The 25,061-nt window shown below is 42.5% G+C and overlaps 1 protein-coding gene across 1 annotated transcript in view; it reads right to left on the reverse strand.

The window, feature by feature from the left end:
- Window positions 1-233: 233 nt before the first annotated feature.
- The window catches only part of LOC132581036 (keratin, type II cytoskeletal 80-like), a 60,496-nt gene continuing 35,668 nt past the window's right edge, over window positions 234-25,061 (reverse strand). The window contains exons 3-10 of the mRNA XM_060252073.1: window positions 16,168-16,228; window positions 13,288-13,383; window positions 7,109-7,273; window positions 6,263-6,388; window positions 3,636-3,856; window positions 2,017-2,072; window positions 756-1,172; window positions 234-400 (exon numbers count right to left, since the gene is read on the reverse strand). Coding sequence (XP_060108056.1) covers window positions 234-400; window positions 756-1,172; window positions 2,017-2,072; window positions 3,636-3,856; window positions 6,263-6,388; window positions 7,109-7,273; window positions 13,288-13,383; window positions 16,168-16,228 — 1,309 coding nt within the window. The remainder of the gene's footprint in view (window positions 401-755; window positions 1,173-2,016; window positions 2,073-3,635; window positions 3,857-6,262; window positions 6,389-7,108; window positions 7,274-13,287; window positions 13,384-16,167; window positions 16,229-25,061) is intronic.

Raw genomic sequence — 25,061 nt, forward strand, 5'->3', positions numbered from 1 at the left:
ACTACCCACAGAGATGCCCCTAGCCCCATCATTATGGCTTCTAGAAATGCCACCACCAGCACTGCCAGTTCTGTAAACAGAAGGCTCGGCATATTTTTCCCTTTTACTCTGGGCTCGATCGCCACCACTATGTAATCTAGGAATGCTACGATCAGGGCTGTACCTGCTTACCTCACTTTGACTCCCAGGAATGCAACCCACTGGTACCTCACTATCTTCAGGAATACTGGCTTTCAAAATGAGAGGCTCAACATATACTTCCCTTCCTTGGCTGCTGTGAGATCCAGCTTCATCACCCTGGCTTCTAGAAAAGCTGCCCTCTGACCTGTTCCTGCTTGTCTCTCTATGACTTCTAGAAATGCCACCCACTGGGACTCCGCCATCTTCAGCAGAATTAGTTCTGGAAACAGCGGGCTCAACATACCCTTCACTTTCTTGGCTCCTGAAACTTTCATTTTTATCACTCTGGCTTCTGGAAAGCCTGCCTTCTGAACTAGGACTTCTAAGAATACCACCCACTGGGACCCCACCATCTTCAGCAGTGTTGGTTCTCAAAAGTTTAGGCCTATCTCGTTCTTCATGCTCACCACTCTGGCTTCTAGAAAGGCCCCCTTCCACAAAGGATGCGCTCGTACCACTGTGACTTCTAGAAAGGTTGCCCTCTGAGACATCTTCTCTTGCACCACTGTGGGTTCTCGTAAATACACTATCAGTTAAGCCACCACTTCTGTTGCTTTGGCTCCTAGAAAGATTACCTTCTGAGGTACCCCCACTGGCGCTTCTAGACAGCCCACCTTCTAGACTATCCCTGCTCCTGCTGCTCCTATAAGTATCAGGCTGTGAAAAGCTTCCACTCTCGTGGCTTCTAGACATGCTGCTTTCTGTGCTGTTTTCGATGTCTGCAAAGTTTCCACTTCTGCTGCTAGGACTTCTAGAAAGACTAGTCTCCAAAGTGCCTCTGCTTGTACTGCTGTGGTATCTTAAAGCTTTCGGGGCTCCTTCACTCGCACTACTGTGGCTTCTAGAGAAGTCACCACCAGAGACTCCCCCTGTACCACCACTCTGACTTCTAGAAAGTCCACTTTCCATACTGTGACTCATTCTGTCTGTTGAAGTTTCTCTTCCTTGGGATGTCACATTTGAAATGGTCATGTTGCTGGGGTTTGATGAATCTGCAATAAACAAACACAAAATAAAACAAAGAGAAGGACTGCAATCAGCTAAGCTGAGTTAGTGTGAGATAGCGCGCAGTTTTTAAGCCTCCAACTCACACATTTTTGTCTTAGTTCAGGAAAAATGGTCCCAGAGTAAATTTATGCAAGTCGTCAAATTGCTCACTTACAACTATAATGTCAGTAGCTCACAAAGTAGAATTTTTGCTCACAAGACTCCATAGCTTAGAAGGAGTATTGGTTGTGATTGTTTTATTTTATGTTTTGCTTATTTATCCAGAAGGTGACAAATCATATCTAGACCTCAGCTGAGAAAATGACAAAAACTCATCGTCAGGATCAATCAGCTGATCTAATGTAAAAGTCCCCTTATCAGTGCAACCCTCCCACAAAAAAGAAAAATTTCTTCCCAGTTTTTAGAACTGGATTGGCCCATAATGTTAATTTAGGATGTGAGAATGGATCAACTTGACATTGTCATGCCAATATACCATTTTTTTAATGTGTGGAAACTGCAGGAGAACTGGGATCCACTGTAGCATAAGTTGACACTAAATGTATCCCAGTTAGAGAGGACACCAGACAAGAGGCCTTCAAAAGAGCCCAAGATGGACAGTCCAGCTTATCCACTCCTCCCAAGTGCTGCATCATTTTGAAGGCTATTTCACAATGGGTACTTAGTTCTGAGAGTTCTCTCCTGCTTTACAACATCTTACTTGCTCCAGTGTGCCTGCCTTTCTGCTCATTTGCCACCACTAAATGGTCACATGCAGGATGTCCTTCAAAATGAGAGAGATGAATGGAGCTTTTATAAAATGATTTTTTTTAAAAAAAAATAACTTACAGAATTTTGGCCCAGAGTAGATTCTGCTAATGAAAGCAAATGCTGGGGACTCCATGCTATAAGGGGAATAAATAAAAGGCAAATGAACTAAATTTCACAAGAAGAAATGAATCATAAGGAGAAAGAAAAGTTCAGTGGATTGGGTAGCAGTGGTATAACTCAGATCTGGTTTACATGAGTATCTGGTGTAAAAAGCCCTACATACACTGAGGCACAGGATAATTCCAGATGGCTAACCACGTTAGCCTGCGGCGGCAAAATAAAGGAGGCCAGTGGCACTAGAGGGCCCATTTTGATAGGACAATGTTCACAGGGTTTGAGATGCTGGGAACCCTGGACTCAACCTGTGAACTCCACCAAAATTATTATGTTCTTCTCTGTTCCTCATGTGCATTCCCATTCTGGTGGGGACCACAGGAGCACATAGGAGTTTTAATGTCCTCCCACTCCATACCATTACAAGCAGAATCAGTCCGTGGGCCCTGATGTGATGTAATGACTGAATAAGAGCACATTAAAGATGTCATCAGGGTCTGTAATCTTTTAATGTAACTGATTTTATATATACGTATTTTTTAATGTTGTACATCACCCAGAGCCTGGCACTAGTCGGGATAGGGTGATTAATCAAATGCAATAGATAATAATAATAATAATAATAATAATAATAATAATAATAATAATAATAATAATAATAATAATAATAATAATAATAATAATAATAATAATAATAATAATAATAATAATAACAACTTCCCCAATGGGCCAAATAGCTTCTTGCCTGGATCATTTTAGTTTGGAGAAGCAATGCAGACAGAAAGACTACAACTCCTTCTTCATGCTGCCAAGATCCCGACGAGTGGATACATGCATAAGAGGAACACACAAATAACATGGGATTGTGACAGGGATCACAGAGTTATGTTTGGGGTCCATACTTAGTGAACTCCATCTCATAGAAACTGATCTGTAAAATTTAACGTTTATTCCAGAATTAGCGTTTGTGAGTCAGAACTCACTTCATCAGAGGTGCCTTGTTCCATGAACCTTTATCCCACCCTGAACATGTGTGCAGCTTTATGCACATACAGTTCAAGTCTACATATAATATTCTGCATGCATGAAGGTGTTAGGTTTGGCTGTTGACATGTTTGCTGCAAAATTTGTGGCATCCCTAATTAAAATTATATCAGGTATTTTTAACAACTAATAAGTCAAAGGAATACATATATATGTTCTGACACTAGGTAAGAACTGGGGCTTTGCTAGAGTGGAAAATAATATAAACGTTTAATTTTGTGCCAGAATTTCAAACCTGGCCTTCAAGATTTTGAATTGTGGTTTTGTATTTAGAATTCAAATGTGCATGTTGCTTGTAATATTGTTCCTCAGAATCTGAAATTTGAGAATTTTTAAGGAGCAGTTGACATCCTTTCATTATTTTGATTTCAACAAACACCAAAGAATTATATAAAATGCCACATTGATTTTCAGTGAATATCTAGAGAACATCCATCCTTGAAGTTCACAGAGAAGTTTAAAGGAAATTTTTGGGTTTAAATTCATTTCGGTTCTGTCCTCTTCTTAGTTCAAACCTATGGTCAGTCCTGATCACTCACCTGATCTCTTCCCCTTCCATCAACTCCCTGTAGGTAAGAATCTCTATGTCTAAGGCCAGCTTAATGTTCATCAGCTCTTGATACTCCTTAACGAGGTGAGCCAAATCCTGCCGGAGGTTTTGAAGGGCTTCCTCCAAGTTGGCCAGTTTGGCTCTGGCATCATTAAGGGCAGCTTCACCCTGTGCTCCAACTTCTTTAAGGGATCCTTCCAGACGAAGACACTGGAGTGAGAAAACAAATGACAAAGAAGTTGATTGAGGGCTGGCAGAAAATGCTTTGATAGTTTCCTACCCTCTGCTCCTCTTTGTTGATTCCTGTTTGACACAGATAATGGGCCAAAGATGTTTGAGCATAAGCAGGTCAATGTCAAGCATGTGGTTTCTTTCTTCGTATAACTGTATTTTCAAACTGTTATTTTAATGTACTGCACATCAAAGTCATGTAACCTATTCTTTAGTTCTCACTAGTAGCAAATGCAGGAATGTCTGCTTTGAAGATAAGGTCTCCTGGGATACTTTCCCAGGGTTAAACCTGGACCCAGGATGTTGCTAAACCGCAAAAACAGATAAAGTAGCTAGAGTGTTAGTTTCACACACCTGTGTTAGAATTCCTAAAATACCTTTGATGTGCCCCCTTAAAATTAGTATTCTTGAGTTACATTGTATCACTTCCAATCTGGTGCCTACCCGAGCACAAGTGATTATCAATAAACTAAGACTTTGTTCCAAAAATCAATGCTTGGTTATTTTGAGATCTGATGCTTGACAGTCGGTGCCACTGAAATATGAAGAGTGAACAGTAGCTTGTACTGCCATGCATCTTTGCAGTTGCCTTCTAAATAAAATCTTAAGCTCTGGGAAAGCCATTCTATTTCACTAGCATCGGTCTCACTACAAATTGTTGAGGGGGCTATTTGGTATTGTTGAAGATAATATGAATTCGAGCCAAGGATCTACAGAACTATACAATTATGTCTGTGAGGACTACTGTGACTAGAAAAGAGACAGCTGAACCAGAATTTTTTTGTTAGGATAGATAGATCTACATTTAAATTGGTTTAATGCTCACTCCTTTCCCCTCAAGGAGCACTGGGAACTGTAATTCTATATTAGTGATCCTAGTAACAGAGTTCTTCACACACTTATCAAAATGCAATTCCTATTATTCATTTGGTGAACTAAACTGGTATAAAACTAATATGAATTTATAGCATAGATTCATGCTCACTTTAGTTTGCCATTGTGAAAGAACTACCTCACTGGAACAAAAGTTTCACTATTCCTCTCATAATTTTATTGTTATGGTAACAATAGAAGGAATATTTAATAATTAATAGAAGAAATATTTAACAGTACATTATTCCATCATGAAGCTCAAGACAGCATACACTGGCTTCTCAGGTCTCCAACCCAGGCACTAACTGACCCAGAACCTGTTTACCTTCCACAAACATCACATCTTCCAGCAATAAATATGCTGGACCTCAAGACATCTCTTTTGTCCATAATTGGCAGAGTTGTAATTAGCCTATAGACAACTGGACCCCATTCTTTGGGAAACCCCATGCTTCCCAAAGAAGCTGCCACTCTTCATGAGGTTCAAGCTGCAAGCCACCCAAAGACTCCACTGGCCAGATGATCAGGGGTGGCTTGAAACTTTCAGCCTCCAGTTATTACCAAGATCTGTGTGAGGCCTGCTGGCCAGGTCAGAAGTGGTGTTGGCTCACGGCTGAGTGTGTGTTGTGTATAAGTCTCTTAAGGCTGGGTGGTGGTGGAAAAAACTTGTCCCAGATGCCTCACCCTCTTAGGAATGGCCCTGACATTTCAGAGCAGTTCTCTGACAGAATCGTTTCCAGCCCTGTTACCTAAGTTCTTTTTAATAGGGCATCCCAGGAAATCAGTTTAAAACTGTCTGAATGTAAAACATGTGCTTTGACATCAAACAGTGCCCCCTAAGTAACACATCCCTGTTTGCATCTGCCATAATACACTTGTATTGTTCAAATGTCTCTATCAACATTCATGTCTAAGGAATGATATTTAATAAATACTGAATGCCATTGGAAATGAAATGACATCAAACGATATTAGCACCTGACTGTGTTGATGTTTTAATTTTAATTCATTATGATGTATTGTGTGTGAAATGTTACTTGATTTTACTGGTTGTGAGCCACCCTGCTTTGGCGGGAAAGACAGGATATAAATCCAGTAAACCATTAAAACCAGGTTGATTGGCTAGATCTATGGATTTGTTTACGTGTGTGTGTATATATGTAATGGTAGTCCCCTGTTGCAAGCACCAGTCGTTTCTGACTCTGGGGTGACATCACATCTCAAAGTTTTCACGGCAGACTTTTTTTTTATGGGGTGGTTTGCCATTATCTTCCCCAGTCATCTACACTTTCCCCCCAGCAAGCTGGGTACTCATTTTACCGACCTTGGAAAGATGGAAGGCTGAGTCAACCTTGAGCCGGCTACCTACACCCAGCTTCCGCCGGGATCAAACAATATTCCAAGAAGCAGTATGAACATGCATTTGCATTGCTATATTTGCAAAATCTTGGCTGAATACATTTCCTTTCACTGTCATGCTTGTTTTCCAGTCTTACCCCAACCACATTTTACCTGACTTTTCAGTGATAGGATGCAAGACCTCATTTTCTGGATTTGTATATTCAGCTCAGCAATTATTCTTCGGTCATTAAGAAGATGATCCCCATACTTAGCAGACTGCAACTCTCCTTCATTCAGCTAGAAGGAATATTTAACAGTACATTAACACTCCTGTTAGTGGTGGCACATGGCACTGGGGAGAGAAATCAAACAGTGTAGGGTCCATGAAAAAAATGCAACTGTAATTGTACTCATTGCCCCACTGTCACTTCTCAGAGGGTCAGAGAGATACCCTGTTTGGGGCAATAGTGATTTCGAAAGGCTGTCTCATCGCTTTATCTCATTGAACGGATTCTCACAATTGGTAGCTTTGCACAATATTGACCTGATCAACATCTTATGATCCATGATTTTTTTGAGAAAGTTGAGCCACAGTTTGAACACATATGTTCATCCAACCCAAGTAACCTTTTTTCAAGTTTCTTCTTTGGAAAGACGATTAAAGGTGGAGAAAGGCTACAAACTTTGCTCATTGGATACAGTCCATTTATTTCAGCACATAAATACATTGTGTACTGTAAGTTGTTTGAGCTATTAACTTTTGGTTAGATTTCACATCTCTCAACATTTTGGGTCAATTTATAAAGCACCTATTGAGCTCCTCTTATGCAGATTTCCAGAACAGTTCAGAATTCTGAGAAAAGAAGACATCAATTGTTTTTAACCCTGCAGTATTCCCTGTCAATAATTGCCGTGGCATTTTGTTACAAGTTTGCCTGTTTTCCATATCACTTTGTAGGATCTGTTGTCTGCATGCAGAATTTGTGACACCTTTTCTGGGGGCAAGTAGATGCATACCTTGCTTCTTGTGAGTTCCTCTAACTCCTCCCAGCTCCTGCGAGCCAGGGCTTCGTACTGGGCCCTTACATCCTCCACAATCCTGTGAGGGTCGAAATTGATTCTGTTGTCAATCCCCAGGACAACAGAGATGTCCTTGATTTGTGACATTGCCTCCTCAAGTTCCTAGAAAAGTGAGAAGAAGACTGGGTTTGAGTTGCCATGAACAAGCCAAGGTCACAGTAATTATACTGAGTATCTGTGTCCTGTCCGCTGGGCTGTATGTGGATAATAACAGCATGTACAAGGAAACAGAAATTTTCCAAAATGCTTTGCATACTTTATTCCAGTACTCCTGGATACAGATATCAGGTGATGACGGATGTGTGTGTTATGGGAGCAGGCAGTCCACTTTACCTCACCTCCCATGCTACCACTGAGGAATATATAAACATATGACATGATTATTAGGTAACATTCTGAAGGGATGGGGGTACTTGGTTAATGGTAGTTCTGGTATTCCCCTCTTATTACTACTAGTTCTAATCTTTTCCTTTGCTCTTAAAGGATTTTGAGGTACAATCCAAGTGCTGAAAAAAATCATATCTTCTCATACTCCTCTAAACATAATCCACTTTGTTCAACCTCCTCTGACTTGTTCTCAGACTTCTGATAGCTAAGGCATGCTTTCTTTCTCAGTTTAAGTTGTAGGCACACTTAATTATATCCCCAAAGATTTACATCTTCAGAGGAGCCTGCCTCTGGATAAGTCACCACTGCTGGGCATGTCTTCTCATTAGGAGGTGGCACAGTTGGAGCAGTAACTCCTAAAGGAATACAACCAGGGCCATAGCCAGTGGGATGGAGCACAGGAGCAGTGCTCCCTATAGAATCTGCAGCACCATTGGGGAGATTGGGTGGGGGTGTTGCACATTCTTGAGGGGACAGCACCCCTGTGCCCCCCCCCCCCGCTAGCTACAGCCCTGGATATAACCAACAACCTCCTCTCAGAATCTCTTTGTGTCTCACTCTCTGTTTCTGAATGCATCAAGTATGACTGAATGATCCAAAACAACCTGATATAGAAATATGGTGGTACTGATTTGTTTACCATGGAGGATGACTTAAACAAGGTATAATGGTAAATCACAAAGATATGCAATGGGCAGTCTCCCCTGTGGGTGGTACCTTGAACTTGCAGCATTTACTTACTTCACTAACACAATTCCTGTGTCAGGGGTGTGTGCCTTGCTGTCATCCATTTAATCAGCCTTCCTACTTAATCTTTTCTAACCTTTTCTGCTCAACTGCCCAAGTAAACGTGCAGCTTTTGTCCTCAAGGCTCACATTTTCACTGCCCCTTATTTTCTGCTTGTCAGACCTCTGCCAGATTCTGAATAGGTTTGCATAGCACCAGGCTGCTCTTTCTATCACTTGCCTCTTTTATTTTTGAATCTCATAAATCATATTTTAAACATCATTTTTATAACATGCTGCGGGTCCTGACCTCTAGCAGACACTTACTAGATGACGGATGTTAAGATACAGAAGGAAGTTCTAAAAGCAGCCTCAGCTCAGTAACTTTCAAAAGGATTGTAATCCTAGTGAGTAAAAACCACACAGGCAAGATCTAACCTGAAGGAGTCTGAAGCCACTGGTGTTTATTTGGCCTCTTCTACTTCTTCCGCCTTAGCCTATGTCCTTCTTCACTGACTTTAGTGGAGCTGTTTCTACTGGTCTCAGAAAGGGAAGGATCGGGCTGTTGCATTTCCTCTTTTCATATATCAGTTCATTGAAAGTTTAAGCTTTTTTTTGAAAGTTTGAAACTATTTCCATAAGAAGCATTAACAGACTCTTTTGTACTGCTCCCCTCTCCCTGTATCCTCCATTGGCAAAGAACAAAGGCTGAGGTTTGTGGAAAGCTTCCAAGTAGAGTTTGCTACTTCTTTTCCCATACACATACTTAATTCCTGGGTAAATAGGCATGGCTACCTTTTTTTTTTTTTTTAAGAGCTAAAGTTCTTAGGATAAATTCAGAGGAAGTATGAATAGCTTTCACACATTTGCACAATATTGACTCATGGGATAAGTTAACAATTATGCAATTTTAGGTGCACCACTTTAGATTTCAAAAAATGCTACCTATCTGGGAGAGGCTGAAAGGAGCCAAGGAAAGTAAAACCATGGTGGGTCAGGAGCAGAGCAGATCCGGTTTGGAAACTGGAAGACTAAGGTGGAGTCCGGCACAATGGTTTGCTGTTTTTTTTCAGATTGCAGTAGTAGTGAAGCAGACAGAGCCCTGTTCCATTGTGACCAGTGAAATTCTGGCTGGCTGGCAGGCTGGCAACCCTAATCAGCAATTTGTTCAGTTACTCCATTTGCTAAAATGGATAATCTGAACTCATTAACTGTTCTCTGTCACCTGGAGGTCAGTTGAGATCACAGGAAATCTCTAGGTACTACCTGGAGGTTGGCAAACCTAGTCTACTACCATTACATAGGATTGCCAACCAATAAACTGGTCCCTTTAATTTCCGCTTGATTTGCAATTAGAGTTGCTAGGTCCCCTCTTCATCATGGCAGGGGGATTTGGGGGGCTTTCCGTGGGTGGATGGGACATTCCCAACACAATGAGGTTATCCAGAAGTCAATCAGTTATCAGGTGATGCTATTTACCTCCATGGCATGAAATATTCCATCCCCCCCACTCCCTGTTCAATCAGTGCCCTTAACATCCCATATACTTTGGCCTTTATTCTTCAACATTCATGTAGAACTAACACTGTACTGGATGTTGTACGGAGTTGAGGGGCAACACAATCCCTGTCCAGAGGGCTTTACACGGGGAGTAATAGGAGGATGATCATGTTGTAGTGGAGAAACAAGTTGCTAGGGATCAAGTGGGGGATGAATCGGGGAAAGGAGACAAGTTGGGGCAGGATTATGACCAGGAAAACTCAAATCAATGAATGTCAGAGAAGGGGACGAATGCAGGAGAAGGCTGCTTCCAGACAGGGATTTTACCCTGCTTGAATAGTAAGAAGCCCCCATAGCAGGGGTGGCCAAACTTGCTTAATGTAAGAGCCACATAAACTTCAGATGTCTGAGAGCCACAAGACAAGAAGGAAGGAAGGCAAATAGATGGGGGGAGGGAGAGGTGGAAAGAAAGCAACTTTAAAGATATTATCTAAGCTGCCACCTGGCTTGGTTTGGAGAAGCGATTTAAAGAGACAAATGCCTTCTCCAAGCTGGCCAGCAGGACAGTAGGGGCTCCAAGAGCCACACAATATGTGTGAAAGAGCCACATGTGGCTCCCAAGCCACAGTTTGGCCACCCCTGCCCCATAGTAAAGGGGAGATGACATTATGCTCAATTTGGGCACAACTTGTCTTGTTTCCCTTTTTGTCCCCTCTTTACTTCAGAGAAAATATGGACCCTATTTCCTGTGAAATAAAAGGGAAACTGTGGAGTGGCTGCAGGTGGAGTGTCCATCTGAATGTTTGGCATGGGCAGTGAAAGGGATATCAGCTAATGATTCCAAGAACCCGGTACGCTCTCCCTGGGGGGTGGCATATTTTGAATTCCTAAGAAAAGGAGAGTTCGGGTATGTACCTAGACCAAATACCATGAGGGTCGAGTGGGTGCTGGCAAATTCCTTCCTGAACCAGCTTGTAATTGCATCTTGGTTGCAGATAAGAACACTACAGTTGTTGAGTCAGATCCACTGCCTGTCTTTCTTGGGTAGGTGAATAACACCTTCCATTACATCAGTTAATTTAGTGCAATGGGTACATTTATATTAAATTACAAAACAGTGTATTAAAACTAATTAAGCCTATAATTTATAATATTATATTTAACTCTGATTAATTTGGCACTGGCCATTCTTTTAAGATAACCCTCTAGTCTAAAAGAAGATAGTGACCCTGCCTTGCATGAGTGTTCTAGGGGATAAGCATAGTTGGTTAGCTTCTGAGCAACTGCTCCATATGGACCCCAAGGAGATATTAATATAATAATTCTCATCCCATCAGCTAATCATTAGGCAGCAACCTGGACAACTTCAAGCTTTCCTGAATGAGGCAAATTGTTCAGGCCCTTTCCAATTTGGGTTTAGGCTAGTTATGGGACTGAAACAGCCTTGGTCATTCTGGGAGATGACCTATGCCAGGAGATGGACAAAGGGAGTGAGACTTTATTGATTCTCCTGGACCTCCCAATGGCTTTCAATACCATTGATCATAGTATCCTCTTGGGCCGCCTTTCTGAGCTGGGATTAGGGTTGCTAGGTCCCCTCGTCAATCTGGTGGGGAGATTTTGGGGAGGGGGTGTTCTGAGGATGGGCAGGGACCACGCTGATGTCACCTGGAAGTGATGTCATCATGTTTGAGGGGGTGATGCCTTCAAACCATAAAGTTTTGCCCAAAAACCAGAGTGTCCCCTCACAACGTCCCTATTTAGTGGCAGGGTTAAAAATATGGAGCAGAGGTCCATCAGTGGCTATTAGCCACAGTGTGTTTGTGTGTGTATATATATATAAAAAATTTTGCCACTGTGTGACACAGAGTGTTGGACTGGATGGGCCATTGGCCTGATCTAACATGGCTTCTCTTATGTTCTTAGGGTTTCCCCCACCAGCCAGCTGGTCTGAGATGGGCAGGTGCCACCAAAACTGCAGAATCCCCTGCTCAGACCTGGGGATTGGCAATACTAGCTGATATTGGGAAGCACTGTTCTGCAGTGGTTCCAGTCTTACCTGGAGGGTAGGTTTCAGAAGATGGTGCTGGGGAACTGTTGCTCAGTCCTTTGTCCTTTGACCTTTGGCTTATAGTATACCTCAAGGTTCCATCTTGTTTCCTATGGTCTTTAATATCTACATGGGACTGCTGCGTGAGGGTGAGGTCAGCTGCAGATTTGAGCTGGGTTGTCACCAATATGTGGATGATACTAAGCTCTATCTCAGGCTTCTAGCTGATCCCAAAGAGGTTATAAAAACTCTGAACCAGGGCCCAGAGGCAGTTTATTATTATTGTTGTTGTTAGTAGTAATAGTAGATTTGTTAATTGCCCTATCCCAGCTTATGCTGGGCTCTGGGTGATGTACAAGGGGGCATAAAACAAATATACAAAAATTAAAATTCCCTGACAAGTGTTTGTCCAGCTGCTGCTTAAAGACTGCCAGCTCCCTCAGAGTTGAACAACTCCAACTGTAAAAAAGTTTTTCCTAAAATCTAGCTGGTACCTCCTCTGCAAGTCCCTTTCCTCTGCTGCCAACAGGAACAGCTCCCTGCCCCCCTCTGACAGCCCTTCAAATACTGAAAGAAAGCAATCATGTCCCCCCTCAACCTCCTCTTTCCAAGACTGAACATCCCCAAGTCCCTCAGCCTTTCCTCATAGGGCCTCGTCTCCACAAGGATGGAAAAGGCCTCCTCCAATTCATTTCCCACATTATAATATCAAGAACAAATGGGAAAATAATGAAGGAAGAAATTACTTCCATTTGTTATCCCTCCCCACTGCTCCCTCCTTGTCCTCCTCTGCTGCTCTGTAACTGTGCCACTGGCTGCTCACTCCAGGACTAGTGGTGCCTGCCTAGCAGTACAGGTGGCTGGTTGAGGACAGAATCATTCTGTTCCTCTGTTTCCTCTCCAGTGGCCTGAAATGCTACACTGGACATAAAATAATATGAACAGATATGAGAAGAAAAGAAAATGAGGTATCAAAAACAACATATGCAATATGAATTTTAAAAGCTAAGCTTTCAAAATAGAAATGAAAGCCAAAAAAGGAAATTATACATCCATAACTATAACTGCATCAAGCTCCTTGTGATGTAATGCTGAACCTGATGCACAAAAGTACCTGAGTGAACAATTAAAATGTGGCTTGGGGAAATTGTGCACTCCTTCTCCCACTTCCCCTTTGTGTCATATACCGCTGATGTACAGGCCACGAATCCCTATATCTGGTAATACAATATCAATAATAAATCAATGCAAATTCTGCACAGATGCCTTGTGACTCGTGGTGAATGAGCCCAAGCAATCAATGCATGCAAGACTTTTTGAAATAGCTCCAAACTCGAACCCTCATTAACTTATAAATGTACAAGGTATCAGCCAGCCTGAATGCTCTTGGTATTTATTCTAGCTTGGAGGAACCCATCTTTTCTACCCTTAAAAAATACCTGCTTGTTTTTACCTGCTCATGGATAGTTTTCATTAACTCTGCCATAGCATGAAGTCCGTTCAGTTTTGCTTCCAATTCCGTTCTGTGTAGGAATCCATTGTCCAGATCCTGTGAAGTTCAATAACAGAAGTGTTTGTCTTTGAAACTTTGGATGATGGACTTCTGGATTTGTAAGCTAAGGTGAAAGAGCTGCAGACCCTGAGAAAAGCCTTTGTGTAACTGCCATATTGGAAGAGGTGGCCTCTACAGTAGTATCAGTTAATTTTCGGATTTGCTGCAAGAGTGACATTTTGCCAAATGCTCAGATGTTATTCATTCATTTATTCATTCAGATAATTATACCCCACCCTTCTTCTCTGTGGCTTACAATAAAAATAAATCTAAAATACAACCAAGCTAGAACCTATAACCAAAACTGAAAGAAATCAAGACTAACTCTACATTAAAATCACCAGGTATCTCTCCTGGACATTTTCACAAAGTTGATCTCTCTTTCTCAGCTTGCCCACAGAGCACTCCATAACCACTGAGTTTTAGAGCCAAAAATAGTCTGATTCAGATGCACATTTTATGTTTTCATGGGCACATTTAAGAAGTATATTTCCTTTAAAAACATATTAGATTGTATCCATTGGAGTGGTTCCATGGACAGAACTTCTGTCTGTACAGCATGATTTGAGCCTTTGCCCTCCTGCTCCAGGCCAAATTGCTGCTCCCAGTGAACAGATTTTTGGGTGGAATTTGGGGCTGAAATGGGAAGGGGATGGAAGAAAGTCCTACTGCAGGTGATCTGCAGGAACACTTTGACAGATCCAGCCCATTATGCCCCAAAACAGTGACTTTGAAACTTTCTACTTTTAGGGTACTCTTTCCACATTTTTTTTTCTGCCATCATACTGCGTATTAGTCACAGAATTCTAATACATTTTAAAAGATTCTGGGTGCATCTTCCAAGGCACACCATCAGTTCTTTGCATGGTATCACTGTACTTGAGCTGAAAACGAATGATCTGGAACACACTCAATGCTATTCTACAGTTGTGTATTTTTGAAGAAGTTCAAAAGTAGTGATGGCCAACTTGTCAGGGAAATGTCTCCATCATTCCAATGTTGTCAATGGGAAACCTCTGATATGTTTCCAAGGAACTTTGTCATTCTCAAGAATTTTTTTGAAACCATTTCCTGGATTGGAGGGAGTCTTTCTTAAGTGTATCCTTTAGTGCTTTGGAGCACACACCTCCCCTATCCTCTCCATTTTGCAACATATTTGTATGATTTTATAATAACTTAAATTCCGCTGAGAATTGGGTGGGGCCCAGAAGGAAGTAAACTGGGCTGGCCCACAGAGTCATCTTTTTAATTATAAGAAAAGAAGAATTGTTTGCTAGCACCAGTGAAGTAAACAGAAAGCTACCTGTAAACAGGTTTCAATAGGGGGATGAATCCATTTAAAAGGCATTTATAATTCATAACAGCAACGAGTCATAGAAAAGTGTTCTGTTCTGTAATGACACCCAACTTGTTTTGTCTCCAGACAGTCTCCATAGCAATTGCCTTCAACACTCAAGTACCATCCCTCCAGAGGTGGAACAAGGCAATTACATAGTGGCACAAGACTGTCCTTAAGAACAAGAACAAGAAAAGCAGGAAAATTCTGTTTGCAGATGAAAATCCTGAGAAATCTTGAACAAACTGATTATATTTTAATAGGTTTACCCCAGACTGTCAGAAGTATGCCAGAAGTCACTGGCAATTACAGGTTATCTGGATTTCATTTTGTTGTTTATCGACCTTTCAGAAAAAGTACCATAGCTTGAGAGCCAGTTTGGCATAGTGGTTACGTCTGCAGACTCTTATCTGGGATAACTGGGTTTGATTCCCCACTCTCCGCAAGTACCTGCTGAAATGGCCTTGGGTTAGCCATAGCTCTGGCAGAGGTTGTCCTTGAAAGGGCAGCTGCTGTGAGAGCCCTCTCAGCCCCACCCACCTCACAGGGTGTTTGTTGTGGGGGGAGAAGATATAGGAGATTGTAAGCCACTCTGAGTCTCTGATTCAGAGAGAAGGGTGGGGTATAAATCTGCAATTCTTCTTCATAACAAAATCCTGAGGCCAAGGGCAGACATTATGGAAGATGCAAGGTTGCTGCCAAAAACAGCAACTCCATCTCTCACACACAAACAAACACTCTGTCCCTGGTAGCATCTAATCATACAAAAAGCAGGATAGTACATTTCCCTGTTTCTGAGAAGGGCAGCCAATGAAGGAGAGGGAAAGAGAGGACTCAATATGTGGGACAGGACACACAGCTCATATTTTGACAGCCTGTAATACAAATGTCAATGATTAAAAACCCAGTTAATTTCCCCCCCAGTTACGATTCTCATTCTTTATTTCTGTTATACTTTAGGTTATGGAGGACATTTTAAAATGACAGTTGTCAGTTCTGGACACATAGATACTGTTTAGTTTATTATTACAGTCATTGACCAGAATATTTTAGCCATCTAGAACAACCTTAAAAGTACCTTGTAAAAAGTCCCACAAATAATCTGCATATTAAAATTTGATGACTTGAGGGTTTTAACAGTAAAAAAGATTTTAAAAGATTATTATTCACGTAGATACCTATCAGAGGTCTAGCTCCCTTGTAAAAGTAAACTTTTTATTTAAAAGAATGTTGCATTTAATTATTCATTCCAAAGTCTGGAAAAAAGCTTACCAAGTCAAAACCAAGTCAAAAACGCATGAAATTAACAGCTCAATAATTGGAGTCCACCCCCCTCCCCCGCCTCATCTGCCTTAGATTTGACCTATACCTTAGGCGGTTGTGGTTCAGCTGCCTGGCTACAGAAGGATAGCCATCCCTTTGCATGAAAAAGCATATCTACCTACCTTTTTGAGCGTTGTGAAGGTAAATTCCATTGCACTGCGTTTGTTTATTTCATCCTCATATCTAAGGGAAAAGAACAAGGACTGGTATGAATGAAATGCAGGAACATATGAAATAGTGTTTGTAATTTAACAAAGGGGCACCTTTAAGACCAACATAGTTTTATGCAAGGTATAAGCTTTTGATTTGTTTCCTTTGCTTAAGAAACAAAACTGATGATCCCCAGCCCACCCCACTCACTGCAATAAAGCTGCAAATGTCCAACTTCTTCCTAACATAGTTTCAGGTCAGCAGCTGTGTTGGTTTGCATTAGACAAGAAAGATTCGAATCTAGTAGTGCTTTAAAGGCCAACAAGATGTCCAGAGTATAAGTTTTCAACAGTCAAATCTCCCTTTGTCAGTGAGGGAGATTTTACTCTTGGAAGATTAAACCCTTGAAATTTTGTTGGTCTTTAAGGTGTTACAGGATCTGCATCTTGCTCTACTCCTTCATATGTAGGAACTTTTTTTGTAGCAGGAACTCCTCTGCATATAAGGCTACACCGCCCCCACCCCCACCCCTGATGTAGCTGATCCTCCAAGAGCTTACAGTAGGCCCTGTAAGAAGAGCCCTGTGAGCTCTTGGAAGATTGGCTACAAGAGCTTCAAGAGGGGATTGGATAAACATATGGAGCAGAGGTCCATCAGTGGCTATTAGCCACAACATATTGTTGGAACTCTCTGGGGCAAGTGATGCTCTGTATTTTTGGTGCTTGGGAGGGTCAACAGTGTGAGGGCTTCTAGTGTCCTGGCCCCACTGATGGACCTCCTGATGGCATCTGGGGTTTTTGGCCACTGTGTGACAGAGTGTTGGACTGGATGGGCCACTGGCCTGATCCAACATGGCTTCTCTTATGTTCTTACTTAATATGCAAAGGAGTACCTGCTACAAAAACCACCCTGCTTATCATGACATCTAAAGGCACCAGGTCAAATTATGGATCTATTGTGTTAGATGCAATACAGGTATATAATAATGACTCTCTCTGCCCCAATGAGTTTCCAAAAGAACCAGATGGTATTTGTGGGAGACACCAGACGAACTAAGCCATCAGAAGTGCTGGAAATTGGCCCCAATTAATGTAATGGCTAACCACACTGCCTCAAAGAATGGGAATTTGTTGCAAGCACTCCACCCCATGTTCTTCCTCCCAGGCCATGTTCAAAGTCTGTGAAGTAGTTGCTGCTCCACTGTGGTCAGTTCCAAGGTTAGTTCAGTAATGTTTGAAGTTCTGAATCACATCAGATGCCCAGATAACATGGATGCTTCCCGAAGCAATGTCCCACAACTCCCTAGCATGCTGTCGCTGCTGTTGTAGGACAAGCTCATATGATTTGATTGCTCACTGTGATTCAGAACTTAAAATATGTTATAGGAACTAACCGCAGGACATCTAAATCATGTGATTGCTAGCCACACCATCATCATTTCTTTATCAGGGCTGCTAATAAAGAATCCTGATTCCTTGGAAGCCCCCCCAAAAGGAGCAAAGAGACTTAAGCATGTATAAGGAAAGCCTTTGCCTCTCTCCCCTGCAGGGCAAGCAGCTGGGACTGTCTTTCCTAGCAGGTTAGCCCCAGTGAACAAAACAGCTCAAACAAATACAAGGCCCTCACAAAGTTGTTAGATGGTTCAACGACTGACAGAATGTGGAAATGTTCTGCACAAGGATGCCAGTTAAGACAATCCTATTTGGTCAGAAGATCAGAATAATTGTTCTAATTGGACTACACCCTTCTCAGGCACATGTCCTCCTTTCTGTCAGGGATAATGAACCCAGACAGTAAGACACAAGGAGAATGGTCATATGAGCATGTTTTTGACTTCTTCTGAATGCTGGAAATAATTCTCTTTGAATTGGAATTATTATTTTGACAAATGGGCATGGTTGAGGTTGGATCTTGATTTCAGACCGTACATCCTAATTGGATCACAGTTCTCTATTCAGAGGCTTAATATTTCAGTCTATGTTAACTCATAATTATTTGTTTTTCAAACAATTATATTCTTGATAAAAGTTAAATAGGCATTTGACTATCTGTGAGACTTCTCTTGCTTTTCCAGTGAGGCTTTTCCATGTCTGAGTGACAGGTCACACAGTATTAGCAAGTGTATTGACAACCACTTTGATACAGTATGAAGTCTTGCAAGAGCAGCATTTTGATTCAGCAAATTGCCACATCCTAAAACTTAGTCTGATTTCTTACTATTTAAATTACTCCTCCCAAGAAACTACCCAGGGCTGAGAATTTTTCTAGTTAAAATACTCCAATTGCACCTATTTGTTAGGTACATTACCTATTTTCTCAGTAATTTGACTATTCATATGCACACATATTTCCAAACAATAGATTGATAGATGATAGACAGACAGATTTATTGAACTGTCCTGGATGCTGGAAAATGTATGGTTTGAAGTTAATATTTTCTTTAACAGCATTGTTAAATTATATTAAAACTAAAATGAATGATAATGATAAAAATTACAACTATAATTTGAGTTTATATTCTGACCTCCTTCCTGTTCTTGTGAGTTTATGAAAACAGGAAATACAGCTGTAACATACATGCAAGCTCCTCATCACCCCTTCCTGTGTAGGCCAGTTTGGTGTCAGAGCTGCTACTGAATCTGTGGCTGCCCCAGGCAAGGCCTGGCTATACCAGGCAAGGGGCTAGCCAATGGTGATTGGACAATTGCTCTCTGACTACCCCAGTCCCCCAAACACTCTTTCTGATGCGTCCAAGGAGAAGCCCTTTAGTAAACATTAGATAATTAACAACTGTATAGCCAGCAGCACCGACAACAGAGGCCTTGGTGCCAGCACCATCCTGCCTAGTAAATAGGGGATGAAGTAGGAGGAGAATGAGGTAAAACGAGTTTTAACAACCAAAATATGTAAGATGGATAACCAATGAAAACAAATGAACTGAAAAACAACAAAATTGCACTCCTTCCAAAACCACAAGGCACAGGGGAGGCTGTGCTAGAGTATCAGTATGTCAGGGGCAAACTACATAATATGTTTTTCTCCATTAAAAAACAACAACAACAGTTGGCAGCCTGATTTGGCTCAGAACTGTGCCATGGGGGAAGAGGGTCTCCTGACTTCCCCTAGCCATTTCTTTGAGCCAAATGAGGCCATTTCAGCTCAAGCAAATGGCATAAAGGGCAGACAAGAGACCCTCATCCTCCCATGCCACAGTTTCAAGATGAATTGGGCTTCTGCTGTTTTTAAAAATGGTATTCTCTGCACCTGCTGTGTGGCTGCAAGGAAAGTGAATCTGGTCCAGATAACCCAAGTTTGGCCTGGGGACTTGGGGGACAAAAAGGCATTGTGTAGTTTGGTCTTCAAACCAAGGACTTGATTTGGCACACTTGCCCAGAAGACTGGTCAGCTCATCTGAATGAGTAATGACTACATTATGGCAGTGCAACAGCATTTATCAGTTTCAGATCTTACTTTCTCACTTCTTAACTACAGGCTGTATTGTGCTCATCTTCTGGATTGTCTCTAGGCTGATGAGATAAAAGGAAAACCTGGGCTTTTAATAACTGTCTAGAAGAGGGAATATTAGCAGCTGCATTTTGCCTCAGCCTTGCATAAAAATCTGCACCTGCTGAGATTCCCCCTTCTACACAATCATTAAAAGCACAGGAGCTTTTACCTCTGCACAAAAGAGATGGTGATGCCGGTACTCTAATCCCCCTCAATACAGCTCATTATTCCTACATTCCAAACCACAAACTGAAGATTAGCACAGGACAGTATCTTTAACAGTAGTGCAGAAGAGGGAGTTTTGAGTGCGTAGTCGAAGAAGAAGAAATTGGATTTATATTCCACCCTTCACTCTGAATCTCAGAGTCTCAGAGCGGTCACAATCTCCTTTACCTTCCACCCCCCCAACAACAAACACTCTGTGAGGTGGGTGGGGCTGAGAGAGCTCTCCCAGAGGCTGCCCTTTCAAGGACAACTCTGAGAGAGCTATGGCTGACCCAAGGCTATTCCAGCAGCTGCAAGTGGAGGAGTAGGGAATCAAACCTGGCTCTCCCAGATAAGAGTCCATGCACTTAACCACTACACCAAACTTGCTCTCAGAAGAAGAATCCCTGATGAGTGCTTGGGACAAACATTTGCCCAGTGTGATGGGGATTGGATTTTCATGTCATGGGCTTCTGTACAAGGAAAGTTAATTAAAAGAGCCTGCATGAATCTCGGTAACTAGGTTTACAACTGTGTAGGCAAAAAAAGAGAAGAGCTATCCTTGTGGACAAGATTCTTTACTGGACATATGAAGAAGTTCATCAAAGAAGAAGATGAGATTGGATTCACACCCTGCTCGGAGTCTCAGAGCAGTTTACAATCTCCTTCCCTTCCTCTCCCCATAACAGACCGTATGAGGTTGGTGGGGCTGAGAGAGCCCTGAGAGAACTGCTCTTGAGAGAGCAGCTCTGAGAGAACTGTGGCTGACCCAAGGCCACCTAGCTGTCTCCATCTGGAGGACTAGGAAATCAAACTCGGTTCTCCAGATTAGAGTCTGCTGCTCTTAACCACTACACCAAACTGCCTTTCTCAAAGTAGAGATTAAGGCTATGGTTACGGGTGCAGGGTTAGTAAGACTTACACTGTGGCCTTTTGTTTGTGCCATTTTACAAAGTTTGCATCAGCTGAAATTAAACCAACCTTTTGTTGACCACTCTTCCCTTTAATGCTCTTCCTTAATCTCGTCTTTAAGTGTAACTTATTCTGTATGCATGGTTTATTTTTATTTTGAAATTTTCTACAGTGTCTAGTGATAATAACTGCAACGGTGACTATTACAACTCATAAAACAGTCTTGTTCACTGTTGCATGAGCTCACCCAAAAAAGAACACTGGAGAGGTATGATAAAATGAACGAAACTAGCTGGAAGAAAACCACTAACGTAACTGGACAGACAGGCTGATGTGCTGTGTGCTCAGGTTCCCGGAAGAAGCTAGATCCCTGTGGGTGCTTTTGAACAGGTTTGTTAAGATGCTGATGGGACGGGAGCAAAGCAGCTCTGTTCTGTGGTGCTGGCAGTCTGCATTTGTAAGCATGCTAGAGACCTCAGCAGAGAAGAGATAAGGCGTAGCCTCTGGGAGTCATGCAGATTCCAGTGTCCCCGAAGGCAAACTCTCAGCACAATGGAAGACATCAATTAGCCTGCTTAGAGGGCTGTGTATTCTGTTCTATAATGCTGTCTTTATTTCATTAGACTAATAGACAATATGGGGAGGAGTGGGGGTGAGTCGGTGACAGTCTTGACAAATTCAAAAGGGACCGATATCTGTGGCGTAGCTGGATGGGTGCTGATGTTGACCTGTGACAACCATGTTAATTTTATTGTCATAATTCTACCGAGGCAGTTGTAGTAGTCTGGGAACAAAAATAAAACAGGAGCTTTGTGTATTGTTATTTGCAATATGAGTTTGGTACATTTTTATACACACACGCCCTGCCTTTGATCCTGCTTTGTGTGTTCATGGTGGGGGCAGAAGCAGGAAGCTTCATTGGTTTCTTTCCCATGTGTCAGCAACTACGAAGCAAACAAAGCTCCTTAAATGATCTCAGGATGTTGCTTTCAATGCAAACCTTGTCTTTTCACAGTGCTCTGCAGTGGACTTGTCAGACTACGGCCTCATGTTCTCTTTGATGGTACATTTAAAGGTAAACCCTTGTCATCTGAGTTGCAACCTGTCAGTCTTCCTTGGCTGTCATGTTTTCTGTAGGAACTGGCCAAAACAACTGTTCTCCCCTCTCCCTTTTTTCCTCATTTCACTCCCCTCTATCCCTTTACATTTTTAAAAATAATAGTTGTGTGTCATCAAGTCACAGCTGCCTCATGGCAACCCAAGGATCATGAGGGTTTCAAGGCAAGAGAAGAACAGAGATGGGTTGAAATCAGACAAGCAGGTTGCCATGGTGGCTGGCTTCTCAGCTTTAAAAAAGGCAATCCAGGTTGAGGTGCACCACAGAGATCAGATGGCGCCCACCCAGTTGCTGGGACAGGCACAGGCTGTATACGCCCAGGGCGGAGCATTCACACTGCAACTGCATGTGCATGGCGCACCCGAGCCAATCACATGGCTGGAAATGCACAATGGAGGTGTGGCAAGAACTTTGCCACTGGGAAGTTCCAGGTGGCTATTTAATGTCTTATGACAAGGTCAGGAAGAGTGGGCTGTGGGGAACAGATGTGCGCATGTTAAATCCATGGTGGGGGATGGCTATGGTGAGCCAAAAAGCCTGATTGCAGCCATGGTTTGCCATTGCCTTTGTCTGCAAAGCAACCCCAGTTAGGGTTGCCAGCCTCTAGATGGCAGCTAGACATCCCCTGAGATTACAACTGATCTCCAGGTGACAGAGATCAGCTCCCTGGAGAAAATAGCTGCTTTAGAGAGTCAACTCTACGGCATTATGCCCCATTGAAGTCCCTTCCCTCTCCCAACCCCACCCTCTTGGTCTTCTAGCCAAACTGTAATTTCCTGTAACTTCCAAGCTCTGATGAGAAAGGGTTTAGTGAACACACAAAGCTGCCTTATTCTGAAACCAGCCTTAGCCCCATCCAGCTTAGTATGATCTCCTTGACTGGCATTGGCTCTCCCCAAGGTCTTAAACAGAGAGACAATTCCCAGCCCCTCACCAGCTAACTTTCTTTACACTGGACAACTGGAGATGCCAGGGTTTAAACTTTGGGCCTTCTTCCTGTCAAATGAGTGTTCTACCATTGAACCATGGTTCCTTTTCACATGGTGAATTGTGTGTTCTTGGTGACCAAATTTTAGCCCTAAGTTCCTTCTTGAGATTTACTGCTAAATCTATAGGCAGAAGAGTCAAGGCCAGGGACTCAGTATTTTTACCAGAGCTGCCAAAACAGGAGATTTTATACTATCTGTCAGTTGTAGATGCTGATGTTGCCAAGTGCTGTCCTTTTCTGTGCATCAAGAAGATTCTGAGGCCTGAAAAGACCCAGGGAGCCGAAGCGCTGCAATCCCTGTTGCAGCAATGTGCACACAGTCCAAATGACCATAACTGAATCAACCAACAGAAACAGCCCTGAGGCGTAGAGAAGAGGAGGTTATTCCAAATACTGAACGGGTGGTGACACAACCTCCTCTACGCCCTGGGAGCTACCTATTTCATAAGCCCCATTACAAGGAGAGTGGCAGAAATGTCGGTTCTTCTGGTTTTTCTGCCCTTTAGCTGGAATGTTTGACGTGCAGTCAGGGCACATGTGTGTTAAGCTTTAATTACACTCTGCCTCGTCCTTCTCCATCCTCTTTTGAACCTCATTCCAATACCGACTGGCCTCAGACCACCCAAAGAGAGGTACGCCTGGTGCATTGCAAGATTGTGACATAATTCTTTTTGTGGGGGTGGGGAGGGAGGAGCATCTGTCAGGCTCATCCATTTTGACTGGATTGTAGAGTTCCCTCTGAGCAAAATATGCCAACACACCCACCTGCTCTCAACCAGAAATGGTTGCAGAGGAGTCTCAGGTATCAAGGAGTTGTATTTTGGAGGTGAATCATGAAGAAGGTAAACATTCCTTCCAGATCTCAGCTGCTGAATCCCCCGAGAATCACGTGTATGATGAGCAGATTGAGATAGTGGAAAGAGTTGTTTAGGAGAGGGTGGGGAGAGAAGGAAACATACCATCATACACCAGTGGGCTATCACCATAGCTTAATGATAATTAATGAATTTCATTGCAGGAAGGTCTGTGATGGACAGGATTTAAAGATATGCAACCCTGGTGAGTACCTTAGGCAGAGTTTGGGAAGTTCCAGTCGCAGAGAATACCTGTTCCGAGTTACATACTCAGCAATTCAATCAATATTTGAAGGCTGTAACCTACACTAATGCTGTAGTGGGCTTTTTCATATGGGGATAGGCTTCGTGTGGTTTCCCTGTTGCTGCTGCAGCTGCCAATACAGCGTAGCAGCAATGGAGCTCCTACATGCAGCAATACAACACCCCTCCATGCCACCATGGCATTTACAAGTGTGTGTGTGTATATAGTTGCATATCATTTCATCTGTCACATTCTTTGAATCTTCAACTTCCATTTTTAAAAAGTAAGTTGCAAGCTGTTTTTCTTTTGAAGATACAAAGGCAAAGGTATATCTCTGCAATGAAAGAGGCTGGATGTTTTTTCGTAATGAAAGCCAGGAAATCCAAGCCAAACTACACATTGCAACATATGCGAGTCTGTAATGGGGACTTGAAACCATATTGCAGCTGCGAGTTCCTGATGAGAACTCCTTTTAAAAGTGCTGTGGGGGGGGGCAGTTGCCAAAACTGCAAAGGGAAAGGATTTGCCTCATTGGGTTCCTCAATATGGTTGCAAGTAGGGTTGCCAGCCTCTCAGTCCTAGTGGGAGTTCCCCCACTTTTGTGGGCTCCTTCCTGCTGCTGGTCAGCTGGCAAGTGGGGGGGACCCCTGTCCACAAATGCCCCAAAATATGACACAATGACATCACCCAGAAGTGACATCATCGCACTGCTGATGTTGCATGGTGATGCTATAGTTTTGGGGCAAAACTCTATGGTAGAATCAGGCTCAAGCCATAGAGTTTTGCGTGAAAACTTACTAGAGCATTGCCATGTAATGTTGGTGGCATGATGACATCACTTCCAGGTGATGTCATTGCACTGCATATGCGAGCTTTCAGAAAGGACCATTAATCTCCCTGCCAGCAGAAAGGAAGGATCTGACAACCCTAGTTGCTTGTCCCCTTGGCAGGCTCATATATGTTGAAATGTCTTTGTCATTATTTACATTTAACAGCCCATAAGACATTTACCAAGAAACTGAAATGTGTAGTTTGACTCT

The sequence above is a fragment of the Heteronotia binoei genome, chromosome 13 (genome assembly GCF_032191835.1).
Source record: "Heteronotia binoei isolate CCM8104 ecotype False Entrance Well chromosome 13, APGP_CSIRO_Hbin_v1, whole genome shotgun sequence".
Classification (NCBI taxonomy): Eukaryota; Metazoa; Chordata; class Lepidosauria; order Squamata; family Gekkonidae; genus Heteronotia; species Heteronotia binoei.